Below are 17,684 nucleotides of genomic sequence, written 5' to 3'. Positions count from 1 at the left end.
GGGCCTGAAGATGCTTCTAGAAGCATGCCACTGCCCGGGAATGCCTTCAACTTTGAATCAAATGTACGGTTCAAAGTACAAAATGCTACCGAACAGTACCAGAATGATACTGAAGCCAAATCAGTGGGAAATATAATACTCTTCCTCCCAGTGCAAAGTTCTTGAACAAATCCACAAATTGATAAGTGTTAATCGATTTCCATGGGCAAACTTTCTACTGTGGCTTTCTACTGTGGCTTTCTACTGAGCTCCTAGATCACAGAAATGAGGCCTACTAGATGTTCTCTCAGCAAGGTCGGCAAGTTTGTCAGTGACAAGAGACTGAGCATTTTCTGTTGCTGCACCTTCTCTGTGCAACTCAGTACCTGAAGCATTGAGACTAATGGAGTGTCCAAAATCTTATAAAGCAGTGCTCTTTTCCTCTCTTCAGTCTGGCATTTGCATACATTTTCTGGCTGACTGTTCATTCTGGCTCACAGGCATTCTGTTAACATTATTTATCCTGGTTTGAGAATTTTCTCATTGCATGCTTTAAAATTCTCCTTTCATAAACAGGTATTTCTATTTCACTTCTCCATGAATTTCGTTTAGACACATAATGGCCGAAAAAGACTGTGAGGCCCATCCAGTCTGCCCATCCATCTAATTAATTTAGCATTATAATACTCATCACTTCCCCTGTATTTATCCCATGCTTTATTGAAATTGGATACTATTTTTGTCTCTTAACACTTCCACTGGGAGGCTGTTCCACACATCCATCTCCCTCTCTGTAAAGAAATATTTCCTTACTTTACTCCTGAGTCTACCTCCCCTTTCAACCTCATCTCATGATTCCTCATTCTAGAACCTCCATGAAGTTAGCAAGTAGCACATTTAAGACTAATCGGAGAAAATTCTTTTTCACTCAACGCACAATAAAGCTCTGGAATTTGTTGCCAGAGAAGGTAGTTAGTGCAGTTAGTGTAGCTGGGTTCAAAAAAGGTTTGGATAAGTTCTTGGAGGAGAAGTCCATTAATGGCTATTAATTATACTTAGGGAATAGCCACTGCTATTAATTGCATCAGTAGCATGGGTTCTTCTTAGTGTTTGGGTAATTGCCAGGTTCTTGTGGCCTGGTTTTTGGCCTCTGTTGGAAACAGGATGCTGGGCTTGATGGACCCTTGGTCTGTCCTAGCATGGCAATTTCTTATGTTCTTATGTTCTCCTTTCCATTGAAAAAGGCTCCCCTCCTGTGCATGGAAACCTTTGAGATATTTGAATGTCTCTATCATATCTCCCTTATCTAGTCTTTCCTCTACAGTATACATGTTTATTTTATTTATCGATTTTTATATACCGTTGTTCGGCTTCGCCATTACAACAGTTTACAAAGTTTCGATGTTTAACAGAATGCTCAAAATGTTTAGATATTTTATCTACCCCCATATGCTTTAGAACGAAGACCACTGACTATTTTAGTAGCCACCTTCTGACCCGACTCCATTCTGTTTATGTCCTTTTGAAGGTGGGGTCTCCAGAATTGTGCACAGTATTCCAAGCGAGGTCTCATCAGGGACCTATACAGGGGAAATATCTCCTTTCTGCTATCCTTTCCTCTCCCTATGCAGTCAGGGATCTTTCTGGCTTTTACCTTTGCTTTAGCCACCTTAAGATCATCAGATACAATTACCCCCAGATCCTGCTCTTTGTTAGAAGAATTTCACCTCTAATACTGAATCTTTCCCTTGGGTTTTTGCATCCTAAATGCATTACTCTGTAATTTAGCATTAAATCTGAGCTGCCAGACCTTAGACCATTCCTTGAGCACCACTAAATCCGTCTTCATGTTTTCTACTCTTTCCTGGCTGTCCAGTTATAGATTTTGGTATCACCGGCAAAAAGACAAACTTTTCCCATCAACCCTTCCATTAAATCACTCACAAAAACATTGAAAAGCGCTGGTCCAAGGACCGATCCCCGAGGCTCACCCCTAGTAACAAACCCCCTCCTCAGAGAAAATTCCATTTACCACTCCCCTTTGTCGCCTCCCACTCAGCCGGTTTCTAACCCAATCAATCACTCTAGGATCACACAATTTATTTATTTGAGTTTTAATGTAACCCATTTTATGTACGTTATGTACATCACTTAGGGCTTAGGCAAAAGCGATTAATACATTTTAAAATAAAAATAAGAATACAGACTACCTGGCCGGAGATGCGGGGACAGGTAGGAAGTGTCAGCAGGGAGTGAAATAAGTATCAAGGGTGATCTGGGGAGAGATCAGAAGAAAGGGGTTGCTGAATGGTTTCTTCAGTGCACGAGGGGAGGAAATCCTGATATTTGTGTATATGTAAGTATGGGGGGGGGGGGGAGGGAATCTAAGGGATTCCCATGGGTTAAGCAGTCCTTTAACTTGGGTTGTTTGTAATATGGGGAAAATGAATGATACGGGAAGGACAAATGCGTTTGTGTTGTGCACACGTTAACATGCACCCTCCTCATATCCTCATTTTAGTGTATTCCCGTGCTATTCCTGGTAGCAAGCAGGCCAATAAAAAATACATGCCGAACTGTATCGCTCTAATTTTAGTGTACATTCCATTCATTGGCCCATTTGGAATGGTGGATGGATAAAAACATTTGGGAGAAAGGAATAGCTCTCAGCAAACAGTCATGGAAGCTACTTATTCTGGGCACTTTTCTCAGGGATTCTGAACACAGCAAGAAAACTCTCCACCTGACTATTCTGGAAGTGAAAGCAGTTTTCTATGCATTGCTAAGTTTAAAGCCCTTTCTGACCACCATGTCAAAATCAGATCCATCAATACAGAAACAGTCTCTTACATCAACTAGGAGGCACAAAAAGTACTCAGATGATGGTGACAATAGTGAATGCTATTTTGGGCAGAGAAACACATAATGAACACAATACTGCAGTGGGTAATTTTCAAACGCATTTCTATAGGTAAAACAGCCTTTTACAAAATTGCTCACCTGATATGCAGATAAACTTACACATGTACTGCCCATTAATATGTAAGTTTACCTCTACTGATCGAAGGCGTTCCTGGGGGCAGGCTTGGGGAAAGGTATGGATTATATGCATACTTTTGGATTTTCAAACATGCACGGGTACATTTTCTCAAAAGAATTTCTGCGCACACAACAGCAGCTGTGATTTTGTGTAGGTAAACTTGGTGGGATAATTTTCAAAACAGACATATGCACTTAAGACCACTCTGAAAATTGTTGTAACTTGATGCATATTTGTCACATCATTTAGATGGGCTGTTAATGAAATTACCCCCGCTCCAGGCAGATTGGTTAAGTCATTTTTCACTTACAAGCCAGATCAAACTTAAAGAAGGCAATCTTTCAATTAATAAGCCAGAGAAGGAGAATACCAATAAAACATCTAAAAGTGACAGAACTTGTTAATCATTAATACGGAATCTGCTCCTAAGCTACTGCTGGAAAACTTGAGGCCTTGAAAACAGAGGTGGTGTAGCCTCTGGCGGAACTCTTATCTCTGAGGAGCTTTCCTATTCTGACCTCCAGGACTGGTGTCTGAAGATCTTATCAATCCAGTGTAGTCATAAAGTGTCCAGACTGTTTGCCATGCTTACTGCAGGAGAACTGTAAAGCTGAGGAGGTCCTGGTATCAACCAACGCCAAGCAGAACCGCTCCTGGAAGACAGCAGACCCACGTGCCGTCGTTTCATTTCTGGACTACCTTTGAAAGGGTAAAGAGGTACAGAAAAATTAACAACCCACCCGCTTATTTTGCCGTAGTAAATGTAATAACTGGATTCCTAGTTGCTTAAATTTTTCTTACACTGAGATACTGGGATGTACTACTTTATGTAGCACTTGTGAGTGCAACTGAGTCCCAAAGTTCTTTAATTTGCATTAACGAAGGCCACATGTGCCGGCACAACAGCATCTTGTATTGTACCATTAAAATGCTATTCTCCTGGGGGTAAAAACTAGCAGAGCCTTGGCTGAAAATAGACAGGTTTATTTCTGCTTTTCACCTCCAAGATTCAATTGTGATGTGACTGACATGCATGAATGACTGTAAATGACATCCTCCAGTAAACAGAGGAATCTCTTGCACATATTGTTTATAATACCAGGCTGATTTGTATTATAAAAGAAAGAATTCTTAATTTGCCAAAATACGAAAAGTAAGTAATACAAAGAGTATCCAACTCCGATGTAAAAAGGTGTACTGGGCTGTGCGCACATGTTAAAGCACAGCTGTGTGCACGTTTTTGTGGGCACCTCTTTACACCGGAGTTTGGCACATCAAAATTTAGTGCACACATGTGAGTGCACATGAATTAGTTCTCTTCCATGCAAATCCCATGTTAATCAGGGCATTGGTTATTACTCCCCAGTGACGGGAGGTACATAGGCTTAACCTGAGTTTTCTTAACGCTGGCAATTTAACTCCTGGCCAGAGGTGGAGTAAAGATGCTGAAGCTAGTGTTAGTCTACGGGGTTGAGCCTGGAGTTTGTGGTGCAGGGTCCTGGGCTCAGGATTTACGTGCACAAATCATGTTCTCGGCACATAAGATTAGACGTAAAGTACAAGGGAAGAGTTAAAAGGAAGGCATTTAAACAGGAAGACATTCAATGAGCATATCTTAGAATTAAGGGTGAACTTTTAGTTACAGAGTTAGTGAGAAGGCCTTGTTCCAAAAGCTAAGATTTCAGGTCTTGGTGTCAGTAGTTATGCTAAGGTTTTCAGGTAAGGAGTTGCAGAGCACAGGGCCTGCCTTAGAAATAGCTCTCTCTCTCTCTGTCTTGTTTGTCGTAAGTGGTAGATTTTTACAGTTGGCATTTCCAGTAAACTTTTATTATGAAATCTAAGAGAATGTGTAGGGATACGTGGATAAAATTTTATTCCCTGCAGATCATTGTTAGGATTCAGGTTATGGTGAATTATTTGTAGATAATTCTAGATTGCAGTGGGAGCCAATGTGGAGCAATCAGAGTCGGAGTAATGTGATCAAATTTTCTTTTACCGGTCAGGAGTCAGGCCGCTGCATTCTGAAGAAGTTGGAGAGGTTTAAGGTGGCCGGCTGGAAGTCCTAGAGAGAGAGAGCTGCAGTAGTCCAGGTTAGAGAATATAAGAGATTGTAAAACGGTTCTGAAATCTGATAATGATAATAAATAAATCACGTTTCCTGCACACATCAATCTGCACAAACCATGTTTTGTGTGCGCTAAGCATATTTTTGCACTCACATTTTTTTTGGCTAATGCACATTTCTAAACTCCCAGTGCATTAGCACAGGGGTGCTCAACCCAGACCTCGGGGGCACAGCTAGCCAGTCTTGTTTTCAGGATCTCCCTATTGAATATGCATGAAATGTATGTACATACCATACAGCCAGTGCATGGAAATCCACCTTATGCATATTTATACTGGATATATTTAAAACCTGACTGACTAGGTATGCCCTGAGGACTGGGTTGAGAACCACTGTATTAGCGTACGGTTAGCTTAATGCTTTGGAAATTACCTTTTGCTTTTTGGGGCGAGTAAAAAAAATAAATGTACGCTGAAGCTTTTTTTTTTTTTTTTTTACTCGTGCCTTATTACATGGGCACCCAAGATATTAATCTTATCTACGTCTCTCCTCTCCCTCTCACTCAGTACTTATTGAACTTTAACCTTACTTGCTCATTTATAAACTAGAAACTCAAAAGAAGTGAATAATGAGGAAAACATTCCCGAGACGTTGTGAATGCAAAGTGTGCCCTGGGTGTGTCATAAAGTAACCCTGTGCACATTTAACGGACATTCTTCACTTTATTCCAGCTTAAAAGATGGACTTCCTGAAGAAACTGCATAGCGACAGCTGGATTTACCCCACAGTCATTCTCTGCATCTTTGGATTTTTCTCCATGTTGAGGCCTTCGGAACCGTTCCTGACGCCTTACCTAACCGGACCTGATAAAAATTTAACCATCGACGAGGTAGGCTCAGATTCAGTGGCAAAAGGGAATTTTCTTCTAACGCTTAATTGGATACGGATTTCAGATACGGATGGGATGCCTTGACTTTTCCTGCCATGAAATTATGATCTGCTTTCTTATGCTGAGAAATAAGTGAGTTATCAACAAGATGCTCAGGGAAAATTTAACCAGGGACAGGGAAACTTTTTTTTTATTCCTCCCCATTATCTAACATCCTCTTCTGTCTGGTCCAACCATTGCTATTCTTGGCCAGGGTCCACAGATGACAGCCTGTTCCAGAGCACAATGGGCCGGATTTTCAAAAGATTACGCGCGTAAATCCGGAGGCCTATTTTCAAAAGGCCCGGCGACACACATAAAGTGTAAGTCCCGGGGCAGGACGGGGTCAGCCTCCCAGCACAGCAGCTATATTTGCCTCTGTGCCGGGGATTGTGTGCCAGCAGTCGGCCGGCAGGCGCAAAAGGTAAAATAAAGGTCGGGGGGGGTTAGAGTAGGGTTGGGGGGGGGGAGGTTAGGGGAAGGGGTGGGAAGGTCAGGCTAGGGGGAAGGGAAGTTCCCTCTCAGGCCGCTCCAATTTCGGAACGACCTGGGAGGGAACGGGTGAAGGCAGCACGGCTCGGCGCGCGCAAGGTGCACAACTGTGCACCCCCCCTTGCACGCGCCGACTCAGGATTTTATAACATGCACGCGTCTGCGCGCGCATGTTATAAAATCGGGCATACACGTGCGCACGCCGGGTAGCACGTGCACATGTACGCCCGCGCGCAACCTTTTAAAATCTACCCCAATATGTGTATATATCCAAATCTGACCACTAGGTGTCACTGTTGTGTAATGACAGTGTAAATGTAAATAAAAATTTAATTTCCATGTAGTTTCCTTTTTTTTTTTAGGAGTGGGTTAATTTCTGCATTTGATCCTGCTTTAAAAGCTTTAGCACAGGCTAAAATGCAAAGAAGAAAAATGAAAAATGTTTTTTTTTTCAGGGGGGGGTCATTTCACATTGGAAACAAGAAGAAATGAAGCACATTCCTCCTCTTCTCACCCCCCCAGGGGCTGTGAATGCTACATCCCCCCCCTCCCCAGCGAGCAGAGGTCGGGATTAGGAATTAACTCCAGATCTCTTCTGTAGCATTGCACAGGATTGCTGCTGAGCCTTATTTATTTTACAAACATCCGGGGGGAAAATCATCACATGTGAATGGTTTTTTTAAGCAAGTTGGGTTGGCTCCAGTTTTCGTAAAAACTCTAAGCAGAAAAATGCTGATTCAAGCTTGTGATTCTGTGGCTGTGAAAGCTTATCCTCTGTACAGCACCCAGGAGGGAGGTTTTCAGCAGACCAAACTTTGCTTTTAATGCCCTAAACTTTGCTTTGGGGTTCTGTTAGGTTTAGTTTTTCCAAGGGAGAGAGGAAGAGGGCATTGTTAGGTTGAATCCTAAAATGAGATGACCTAATCATCATCATTTCAGGACCAGGTTCAAACGTACTTCTTCCGTGCCCAGAGGGGAGAGAAAATATGGAAAAAGTCAAATTATTCTTTTTCAGTTCTTGGTGGCGCAAAGCAAAGGTGAAAACATGCATATTTTGGCTGTTTTCACTCACTTTGGAGAAGTTTGAAAGTTAGATTGTGAATTTTGATGGCGAGTGAGCAATGATCTGCAGGAGGATGCATCAGCACAATCTTCTCGAGAAAACTACAGAGTACTCAGTCAGTAGGGTCCCAGATTCATCCCGTGCTGTGTTTACATGTGGACTGTGGAGCACACAGCAAGCTGCCATCATTAGCTCTAGTTTGGATTTCAGTGGTGTCCTGCCGAGTGACCCAGGAGCATCAAAGCTTGCCTAAATGTAAAGTAAAAAGTCAGAGCTGGCACAGCTTTTTGCTCACTCACCATCAAAATTTACATTTAACTTTCAAACAACCTCTCCAAAGTGAGTGAAAAACAAACAAAATGTTCACAATCCAAACATTGTGAATTTAAAAAGATTCCATCAATTAATTCACCATATAGGGGTGAATTTTCAAAACATTTATGCAAATAAATTAGCATATGTGCGCCTAAGTGGCTTGTACCTGCCTACATGATATTTTAAAAACGTCAAAAGTACACGTGCATTTCCAGTCTTTTGCATACATTTATGTGCAAAAAAAAAAAAAAAAGGGAGCAGTCTAGTAGCACCCAGGGCACGGCCAAGAGCTAAGCACACAAGTTGCTATTTTATAAGAGAAATGCATACGTGTCAACTTATTTGCATACTGTTACATTTGCTAATTATCCTGTGCAATTGATACCAGACTTGTCTATTGTTTACTATTGGGTGGGAGATCAGAGTGAAGAAATTGGATGGACTCAATGACCTGGAAAAGGACTGGGTGAACGGGTGGAGGTTTTGGCAAACTGGTGATTTCAGTAACAGGCTCATGTTTTAAAATAGACTGACTTCTGCCTGTAAACAAGATCATATGCAAGTTGCAATTTTTTCATGCATAAAATATAAAATTAGCTTGGAAAAGTACATGCTTTCAATTCATTGCAGGTATTCATGCAGAACCATACATAGGCATATTTTATAATCTGGAAATATCTCAAAGCACAGATCTCCATACGCACATATATGGAGTTGCAGAGTTGTTTGAAAGTTACCTTCACAGTGTTTTCTTCTCCTAGTAAGAAATGTTTTAAAAACAGTCCTCATTAAATGTCTCAAAACCTGCATAACTGATGATATATATACACACACACACACAGGATGGAAACAGTTACTTTATAATAGGAAAGGAGCACTTGTATTCATATCTGGCTCAGTAGCTCTTAGGTACTTGAGTTGGGCTTTACAGTTCCTTTCCATAAGGAGGAAGCATTTTTCAAGATCCTACTGTTGAAAGACACAATGGGGCCGATGCAATACAGTGCGCTCAGCTGAGCGCATTGTATAACCTGCAGTCGGACACGGGTTAAATAGGCGCTAATCCACCCCCTAATGCAATAGTGAATGAGGCTTATTTATTTATATATTTAAGACTTTTTATATACCGTCTTTAGCAAATTAGATTTGAACAAAAATGGTTTACAATAATGAGCAAAATAAATACTATTCTTTCATAAAGTGAAAGTAAAAAAAATAAAATAAAAAATAATAAAAGTATGAATAAAAATTACATAGTAACTTATCACTATCAATATTTCTAATCTTTATCCCAAAAGATATTAAAATAAAATAAAATTAATTTTAAATTTAACAAAACATAAAGATGGAAAATTAAAATAACATCATAACACAACATAAAAGAAAATGGATCTACTTAAATTTTTATTCAGTAATTCTAAATGCTTCTGTAAAGAAGTATGTTTTTAATGATTTTTTAAATTCCTTAGTATTTGAAATTTGGTGTAGGGCATTTGGTAGAGCATTCCAACATATAGGCCCAGCTACAGAAAAAGCTCTATGATGGGTAACATTTAATCTTGCTAACCTGACTGAAGGAACATCCAAAAGGTTCATATTCAAGGATTGAAGCTCTCTAGGTTTGCATATTCTCAAAACTGAACATAGCCAGGATGAATTAGGGCTATTTAATAGAGAATTAATTATGGTCAATATTTTGTACAAAATCTGATATTTAATTGGCAACCAATGCAGTTGGTTTATGGACCATCCTAAAAAGAGAAGATGGTGCTTCCATTTTTACTGGTGTGATCTACAGTCCTCCAACATGAACTGGACAGAGACTTGATCAAGGACATCCAAAAGTTGGGAAAGAAGGGAGAAGTGTTGCTAGTTGGAGATTTTAATCTGCCGGATGTGGATTGGGTCATCCCTTCTACAGAATCTACAAAAGGTAGAGAGATAGTGAATGCCTTTCAAGGGGCTCTGCTCAAACAAATGGTAATGGAACCCACGAGGGAGGGTGCGATCCTCGATTTAGTGCACTCTAATGGGAATAATGTCATCGGACAGTATGATTCAATATTGCGAATAGGTTACAGAGAAGTCACACAAAGACCCGAGTTTTGAATTTCACAAATATGGACTTTGTCAAAATGGGGATTACCTGGAGGAAAAATGGGTGAGGTAGAACAGTGGGCCAAATTAAAAGGCTCTATTACAAAGGCAACAAATCTATATCAGGTCGATACAGTAAAGTGTGCTCCGTCGGAGCGCACTGTCAGCCTGCTCTGGATGCGTGTTTTCCCTTACCCCTTATTCAGTAAGGGGAGGAAAACACGCGGCCCACCCGCGGCACCTAATAGCGCCCTCAACATGCAAATGCATGTTGATGGCCCTATTAGGTATGCACGCGGGATCCAGTAAGTAAAATGTGCAGCCAAGCCGCACATTTTACTCTAAGAAATTAGCGCCGACCCAAAGGTCGGCGCTAATTTCTTCCGGCGCCAGGAAAGTGCACAGAAAAGCAGTAAAAACTGCTTTTCTGTGCACCCTCCGACTTAATATCATAGCGATATTAAGTCGGAGGTCCCCAAAAGTAAAAAAAAGTAAAAAAAAAAAAAAAATTTTTGAATTCGGCCCGCGGCTGTCGGGCCGAAAACCGGACGCTCAATTTTGCCGGCGTCCGGTTTCCGAGCCCGTGGCTGTCAGCGGGCTCGAGAACCGACGCCGGCAAAATTGAGCGTCGGCTGTCAAACCCGCTGACAGCCGCCGCTCCAGGCCAAAAGGAGGCGCTAGGGACGCGCTAGTGTCCCTAGCGCCTCCTTTCCCTTGTTTGCACCGCGTCGCCTAATTTGCATACTGGATAGCTCGCACCGGCGAAGGGCCGGTGCGTGCGCCGGGAGAGCGGGCGTTCGTCCACTCTCCCGTGGTTTTACAGTATCGGGCTGTATGTTAGGAAAGTAAAAAAGAATCTTATCTGGTTCTCTAAGGAGCTGGCTGAAAAAATTAAGGCAAAAAACAGCATTCGAGACATATAAAGGATCTCTAAAAAAGTAAAACAAGAAGAACATCTGTTAAAAATGAGGGAGACAAAGTAAAATCAAGCAAGCAAAAAGTCAAGCGGAAGAAATAATTGCCAAAGAGGTAAAGAAAGGAGACAAAACACTTCAGATATAATCAGAGAAAGAAGGGAGGCCAGAAGTAGTATAGTGAAATTAATAGGTGACAAGGAGCAATGTGTAGAGAGAGATGAAGAAATGGCAGAAATATTAAACAAATACTTCAGTTTGGTATTCACTAAATAAGACCCTGGAGAAGGACCATTGTTGGTTGACAAGACCATAGCTGGAGATGGAGTAGATGAAACTTTGTTTACAGAAGAGAATATATGGGAAGAGCTAGGAAAACTGAAAGTGGACAAGGCCATGGGGCCTGATGAGGTTCATCCCAGGATACTGAGGGAGCTCAGAGATGTGCTGGCGGGTCCCCTGCAGGACCTGTTCAAGAGATAGATACGTGGAAACAGGAGTGGTGCCGAGTGATTGGAAAAGAGCAGTGGTGGTTCCATTCCACAAGAGTGGTAGTAGAGAGGAGGCTGGAAACTATAGGCCAATTAGCCTCATCTCAGTGGTGGGAAAATTAATGGAGACTCTACTGAAGGAAAGGATAGTGAACTATCTACAGTCAGGAGGATTGCTGGACCCGAGGCGACATGGATTCACTAGGGGAAAGTCTTGTCAGACAAATCTGATTGATTTTTTGATTGGGTGACTAAAGAATTGGATTGAGGAAGAGTGCTCGATGTCATCTACTTGGATTTCAGTAAAGCTTTTGATACAGTCCCGCATAGGAGGCTTGTGAATAAAATGAGAAGCTTGGGAATGAGTTCCAAGGTGGTGGCATGGATTACAAACTGACTGACGGATAGAAGACAGCGTGTGATGGTAAATGGAACCTTCTCTGAAGAGAGAACAGTGTTAAGCAAAGTACCACAAGGATCAGTGTTAGGACCAGTTTTATTCAATATCATTGACAGCAACATTGTGGAAGGGATAGAAGGTAAAGTTTGTCTATTTGCAGATGATACTAAGATCTGCAATAGAATGGACATGCCGGAAGGAGTAGAGAGAATGAGACTGATTTAAGGAAACTTGAACAGTGGTCTAAGATATGGCAGCTGGGATTCAATGCCAAGAAGTGCACAGAGCAAGAGAGGGACCTCGGGGTGATAGTGTCTAGCGATCTAGAAATGGCGAAGCAATATGACAAGGCAATAGCTAAAGCCAGAAGAATGCTAGGCTGCATAGAGAGAGGAATAACCAGTAAGAAAAAGGGAGGTGATAATCCCTTTGAACAGGTCCTTGGTAAAACCTCACCTGGAATTCTGTGTTCAGTTCTGGAGACCATATCTCATAAGGGACAGAGACAGGATGGAGGCGGTCCAGAGAAGGACAACCAAAATTGTGGGTGGTCTCCATCAAATGACTTATGAGGAGAGGTTAAAGGACCTAAATATGTACACCCTGGAGGAGAGAAGTTGCAGGGGAGATATGCTACAGACCTTCAGATACCTGAAAGATTTTAATGATGCACAATCAACAAACCTTTTCCATTGGAAAGAAATTAGTAGAACTAGGAGTCACGAAATGAAACTCCAGGGAGGAAGACTCAGGACCAAATTCAGGAAATATTTCTTCACGGAGAGGGTGGTGGATGCCTGGAATGCCCTTCCGGAGGAGGTGGTGAAGACAATAACAGTGAGAGAATTCAAGGGGGCATGGGATAAACACTGTGGATCCCTAAAGGCTAGAGGATGGGAATGAAGAAAGGAATGCATGGGGGTAACTTGCTGGTATAGCTATTACTACCCTTAACCAATAAGCCTTCATACTGTTGATGCAAATCCATTATTGCTCTCTGCTTCAATGGCAGGCAGAAAAGAGGAAGAGAGTAAAGAAATTCAGACAGCAACCAAAAAGGATATTGAATTTTACGATCTGGGAATTCAAATAAGCAGGGGGTAACTCCCTGATGTGGCTGTTACTAACCTTAACCAATAAGCCAGAAACTTTTGATGCAACTCCAACATTGCTGTCTGCTTCAGCAGCAAGAGGTGACGGGGAACTGGACTCAAACAACAACCAAAAAGGGCCCTGACTTTGACATCTAGGAAACTGATAAGTATGGGGATGACTTGTATGGTGTGGCAAATACTACCATACGTTTGCTGGGCAAACTGGATTGTCCATTTGGTCCTTTTCTGCCACCATTTCTATGTTTAACTCCTGATGCATTAGCTTATTGCATTGGGAGTTTAAAAAAAAATTAATCTGTGCATTAAAATTGTGCACTGAATTTCAGTGCATGGCCTCTTAACACACAAGTTATTGTATCGGCCTCTGACTGGCACATGCCAAAAATGCTCACATACATAGGGATACATGGAACTATGGCAATACAATCTGATTTAGAGCATGGATTGAAATTTAAATTTAGTATGCGATGACAAGGACTTAATAACATAGACCGAACCCTTTAAAATTTGGAAGGTTTGAATAAGGACTCTGCATTTCCTTGCTGGCAGGATGAAGCTATGTTGTGCTTTCATTGATGGATAATATACATTACATGTTTTTGAAACATTGGGATGGATTTATACAGCCAGAATCTTAGTAGAAACATATGCCAGGGGTGTAGCTGTTGATTTTTCATATGGCTAAATTTTTAAGTGGGCACATGCAAATTTGGATTTTGAATTGCCGCAGTTTCAGGAGAGTAGTAAATCAGCTGGACCGGATGGTATACACCCCAGAGTTCTGAAGGAACTAAAAAATGAAATTTCAGACCTATTAGTAAAAATTTGTAACTTATCATTAAAATCATCCATTGTACCTGAAGACTGGAGGATAGCAAATGTAACCCCAATATTTAAAAAGGGCTCAAGGGCGATCCGGGAAACTACAGACCGGTTAGCCTGACTTCAGTGCCAGGAAAAATAGTGGAAAGTGTTCTAAACATCAAAATCACAGAACATATAGAAAGACATGGTTTAATGGAACAAAGTCAGCATGGCTTTACCCAGGGCAAGTCTTGCCTCACAAATCTGCTTCACTTTTTTGAAGGAGTTAATAAACATGTGGATAAAGGTGAACCGGTAGATATAGTATACTTGGATTTTCAGAAGGCGTTTGACAAAGTTCCTCATGAGAGGCTTCTAGGAAAAGTAAAAAGTCATGGGATAGGTGGCGATGTCCTTTCGTGGATTGCAAACTGGCTAAAAGACAGGAAACAGAGAGTAGGATTGAATGGGCAATTTTCTCAGTGGAAGGGAGTGGACAGTGGAGTGCCTCAGGGATCTGTATTGGGACCCTTACTGTTCAATATATTTATAAATGATCTGGAAAGAAATGCGACGAGTGAGATAATCAAATTTGCAGATGACACAAAATTGTTCAGAGTAGTTAAATCACAAGCAGATTGTGATAAATTGCAGGAAGACCTTGTGAGACTGGAAAATTGGGCATCCAAATGGCAGATGAAATTTAATGTGGATAAGTGCAAGGTGATGCATATAGGGAAAAATAACCCATGCTATAATTACACAATGTTGGGTTCCATATTAGGTGCTACAACCCAAGAAAGAGATCTAGGTGTCATAGTGGATAACACATTGAAATCTACGGTGCAGTGTGCTGCGGCAGTCAAAAAAGCAAACAGAATGTTGGGAATTATTAGAAAAGGAATGATGAATAAAACGGAAAATGTCATAATGCCTCTGTAATCGCTCCATGTTGAGACCGCACCTTGAATACTGTGTACAATTCTGGTCGCCGCATCTCAAAAAAAGATATAATTGCGATGGAGAAGGTACAGAGAAGGGCTACCAAATGATAAGGGGAATGGAACAACTCCCCTATGAGGAAAGACTAAAGAGGTTAGGACTTTTCAGCTTGGAGAAGAGACGACTGAGGGGGGATATGATAGAGGTGTTTAAAATCATGAGAGGTCTAGAACGGGTAGATGTGAATCGGTTATTTACTCTTTCGGATAGTAGAAAGACTAGGGGGCACTCCATGAAGTTAGCATGGGGCACATTTAAAACTAATCGGAGAAAGTTCTTTTTTACTCAACGCACAATTAAACTCTGGAATTTGTTGCCAGAGAATGTGGTTCGTGCAGTTAGTATAGCTGTGTTTAAAAAAGGATTGGATAAGTTCTTGGAGGAGAAGTCCATTACCTGCTATTAAGTTCACGTAGAGAATAGCCACTGCCATTAGCAATGGTTACATGGAATAGACTTAGTTTTTGGGTACTTGCCAGGTTCTTATGGCCTGGATTGGCCACTGTTTGAAACAGGATGCTGGGCTTGATGGACCCTTGGTCTGACCCAGTATGGCATTTTCTTATGTTCTTATGTTAGAGCTGTGTAGTTACATCAGTATATGTTTGCCATATAAGAACAGGCACATACCAATCAGATTTTTTTTACAGATTTCCAAACCCATTTAATAAAGTTCAGATAAGAGTTGAAATTTGCATGCGTGCCTTAGAGTTCCCAGTTATAACCGGCCATAGAGCTTTTTAAGGAGACTGCACTGCATGCTCCCAAGTTTGTAAAGTGCAATGAGGTCAACAAGACTATTTGCAATTCTTTTTTTCATCTCCCTTAGCCATCTCTACTGTCTTTCTCTCCCTGGATGGCATATGTAAGTATCTTGGGAACCTTAACTGGTGCAAAGGCTGGATGGGTTCTCATCCCAGATGAACCCCTACTGCTGCTCATTGTCTGGCAGCAGCACTACTGGAGTGGTTAGCATTCTTACCTCACTCCCCGACTGCACCATCTCCATGCTACAATGTACACAGCGATGGAGGCCACAATGTACACAGCGATGGGGGCCACAATTTGCCTGAGCAATGGGGCCAGCATCCATTTGTAATTTAATCTAATCCATAGTAATCTAACAAGAAATGGATATCCAAATCAAGGTCACCTATGCCTAAACTCAATGAGATGAACCAAAAAATGCCAGTAAAAGTGCAATTAATTCAGATTTTGGTGAGCTGGTCACATGGGTTTCAGTGAGAGAGCTGCAGCTCACAACATTCAGTTTAAACTGTTTTCCCCCCAACTCCAATCCAGAAAAGGGGAGAAATCACATTTATTTGCAATTTATGCATCAATTTCATTTAACAGAACATTATTTTATTCTACAGGTCACACATCAGGTGTTTCCAGTTTGGACATACTCTTACTTGGTGATCCTGGTTCCTGTTTTCTTGCTCACAGACTACTTGCGATATAAGCCAGTTATCATATTACAAGGACTCAGCTACATCATTTCATGGCTATTGTTGTTATTTGCCCAAGGAATACCATCCATGCAGGCACTGGAGTTCTTCTATGGCATGGTCACAGCCACCGATGTTGCATATTATGCCTACATTTACAGTGTGGTCAGCTCAGACCATTATCAAAGAGTGACTGGCTATTGCAGAAGCATCACTCTGTTTGGGTTCACTGTTGGATCAATACTCGGGCAATTGCTGGTCTCTCTTGCTGGCATCTCCTATTTTTACTTAAATGCTATCAGTTTGTCTTCGGTGTCTGTAGCATTTATATCCTCATTATTTCTACCCATGCCTAAGAAAAGCATGTTCTTTCATCAGAAGGCAGCAAATGTTTCTACAAATGTATCGTCACCTCCATGCAACAATAATGGACCACAGAGCCACCCGAAGTCTAAAGTAACTCAACATCCACCACTTGATTTTGGGAAAGTGCCTGAAAATAATTCATACCAAAATGAAGAGAGCAAACATTTTTTAAAAGTGCTTCTCCAACTGTGCAAAGACTTAAGAGAATGCTATTCTACAAAGCAACTCCTTTACTGGTCAGTATGGTGGGCATTAGCCACTGCAGGTTACAATCAGGTTCTGAACTATGTCCAGGTGTTATGGGATCACATAGAGCCTTCTCAAAATACTACAGTATACAATGGAGGAGTTGAAGCTGCATCAACCTTTTTAGGTAAGCCATCCTGAAAAGCCATAGGATCTTGGAGGTCAGACTTTTTGGGGAACAGCTGCATTGGTGATGGTGGCTGTTTGAATTATTGTGGGACTTTGTGATTGCAAATAGGAAGGGAGGGCTATTGGTTGTGAACGAAAAAGCATATCTTGCATGCTAAGCTACTTAGGAGGGTGGAGTATAATGGAGGAAGACAAAAACTGTTTTGCATAAAAAGAAATATCATGTAGGTCAGGGTGGCTAACTCAGGTCCTCAAGAGCCATGCATGAGATAGATTTGCATGCACACTCTCCGTTGGCCTTTTTCGGCATCATCTATGCTATTAAAAAAGGAGGAATATTTAAAGGTGTACCTATTGTCCACATTTCCTCTTAAAGTAATTAAGCGTGGAGAGGTATACTCCATGGATAGGGACCTTCTTTTTCCGTTTTTATTTTTATTTACCTGGAAAAATAAGATGTGTTTTTTCACTGATTTCTCCCATTTTTGTTATCGGTATAATAGACCCTGATAAAATCCCAGAAAAAATAAAATAAAACCAAACACTTTATCAATGGAGTATTCAGAGTTTCCAAAGGCGTCACCTAGAATACTCTCCTCAGTTCTGGAGGCCCTAATTCCAAAAGGATAGACCACCAAAAATGGTGCAGGGTCTGCACTGAAAGCTATACGAGATGAGGCTTTGAGACACAAATATGTATATCCTAGAGGAGAAGAGACAAGGGGAATATGAGAGAGATTTAAATATTAATAAAAAAAAAAAAAAAGGACTTTTTTAATGGAAAGGA

General features: G+C 41.2%; 1 protein-coding gene across 1 annotated transcript in view; it reads left to right on the top strand.

The window, feature by feature from the left end:
- The first annotated feature begins 3,504 nt into the window (after positions 1-3,504).
- SLC19A3 (solute carrier family 19 member 3) overlaps positions 3,505-17,684 on the top strand; it is a 36,740-nt gene continuing 22,560 nt past the window's right edge. The window contains exons 1-4 of the mRNA XM_029617131.1: positions 3,505-3,736; positions 5,023-5,109; positions 5,816-5,973; positions 16,082-16,895. Of these exons, the coding sequence (XP_029472991.1) occupies positions 5,824-5,973; positions 16,082-16,895 (964 nt within the window). The 5' untranslated portion in view covers positions 3,505-3,736; positions 5,023-5,109; positions 5,816-5,823. The remainder of the gene's footprint in view (positions 3,737-5,022; positions 5,110-5,815; positions 5,974-16,081; positions 16,896-17,684) is intronic.

This window comes from Rhinatrema bivittatum, chromosome 9 (genome assembly GCF_901001135.1).
Source record: "Rhinatrema bivittatum chromosome 9, aRhiBiv1.1, whole genome shotgun sequence".
Taxonomy (NCBI): Eukaryota; Metazoa; Chordata; class Amphibia; order Gymnophiona; family Rhinatrematidae; genus Rhinatrema; species Rhinatrema bivittatum.
This window is presented reverse-complemented; position numbering and strand designations above follow the sequence as displayed.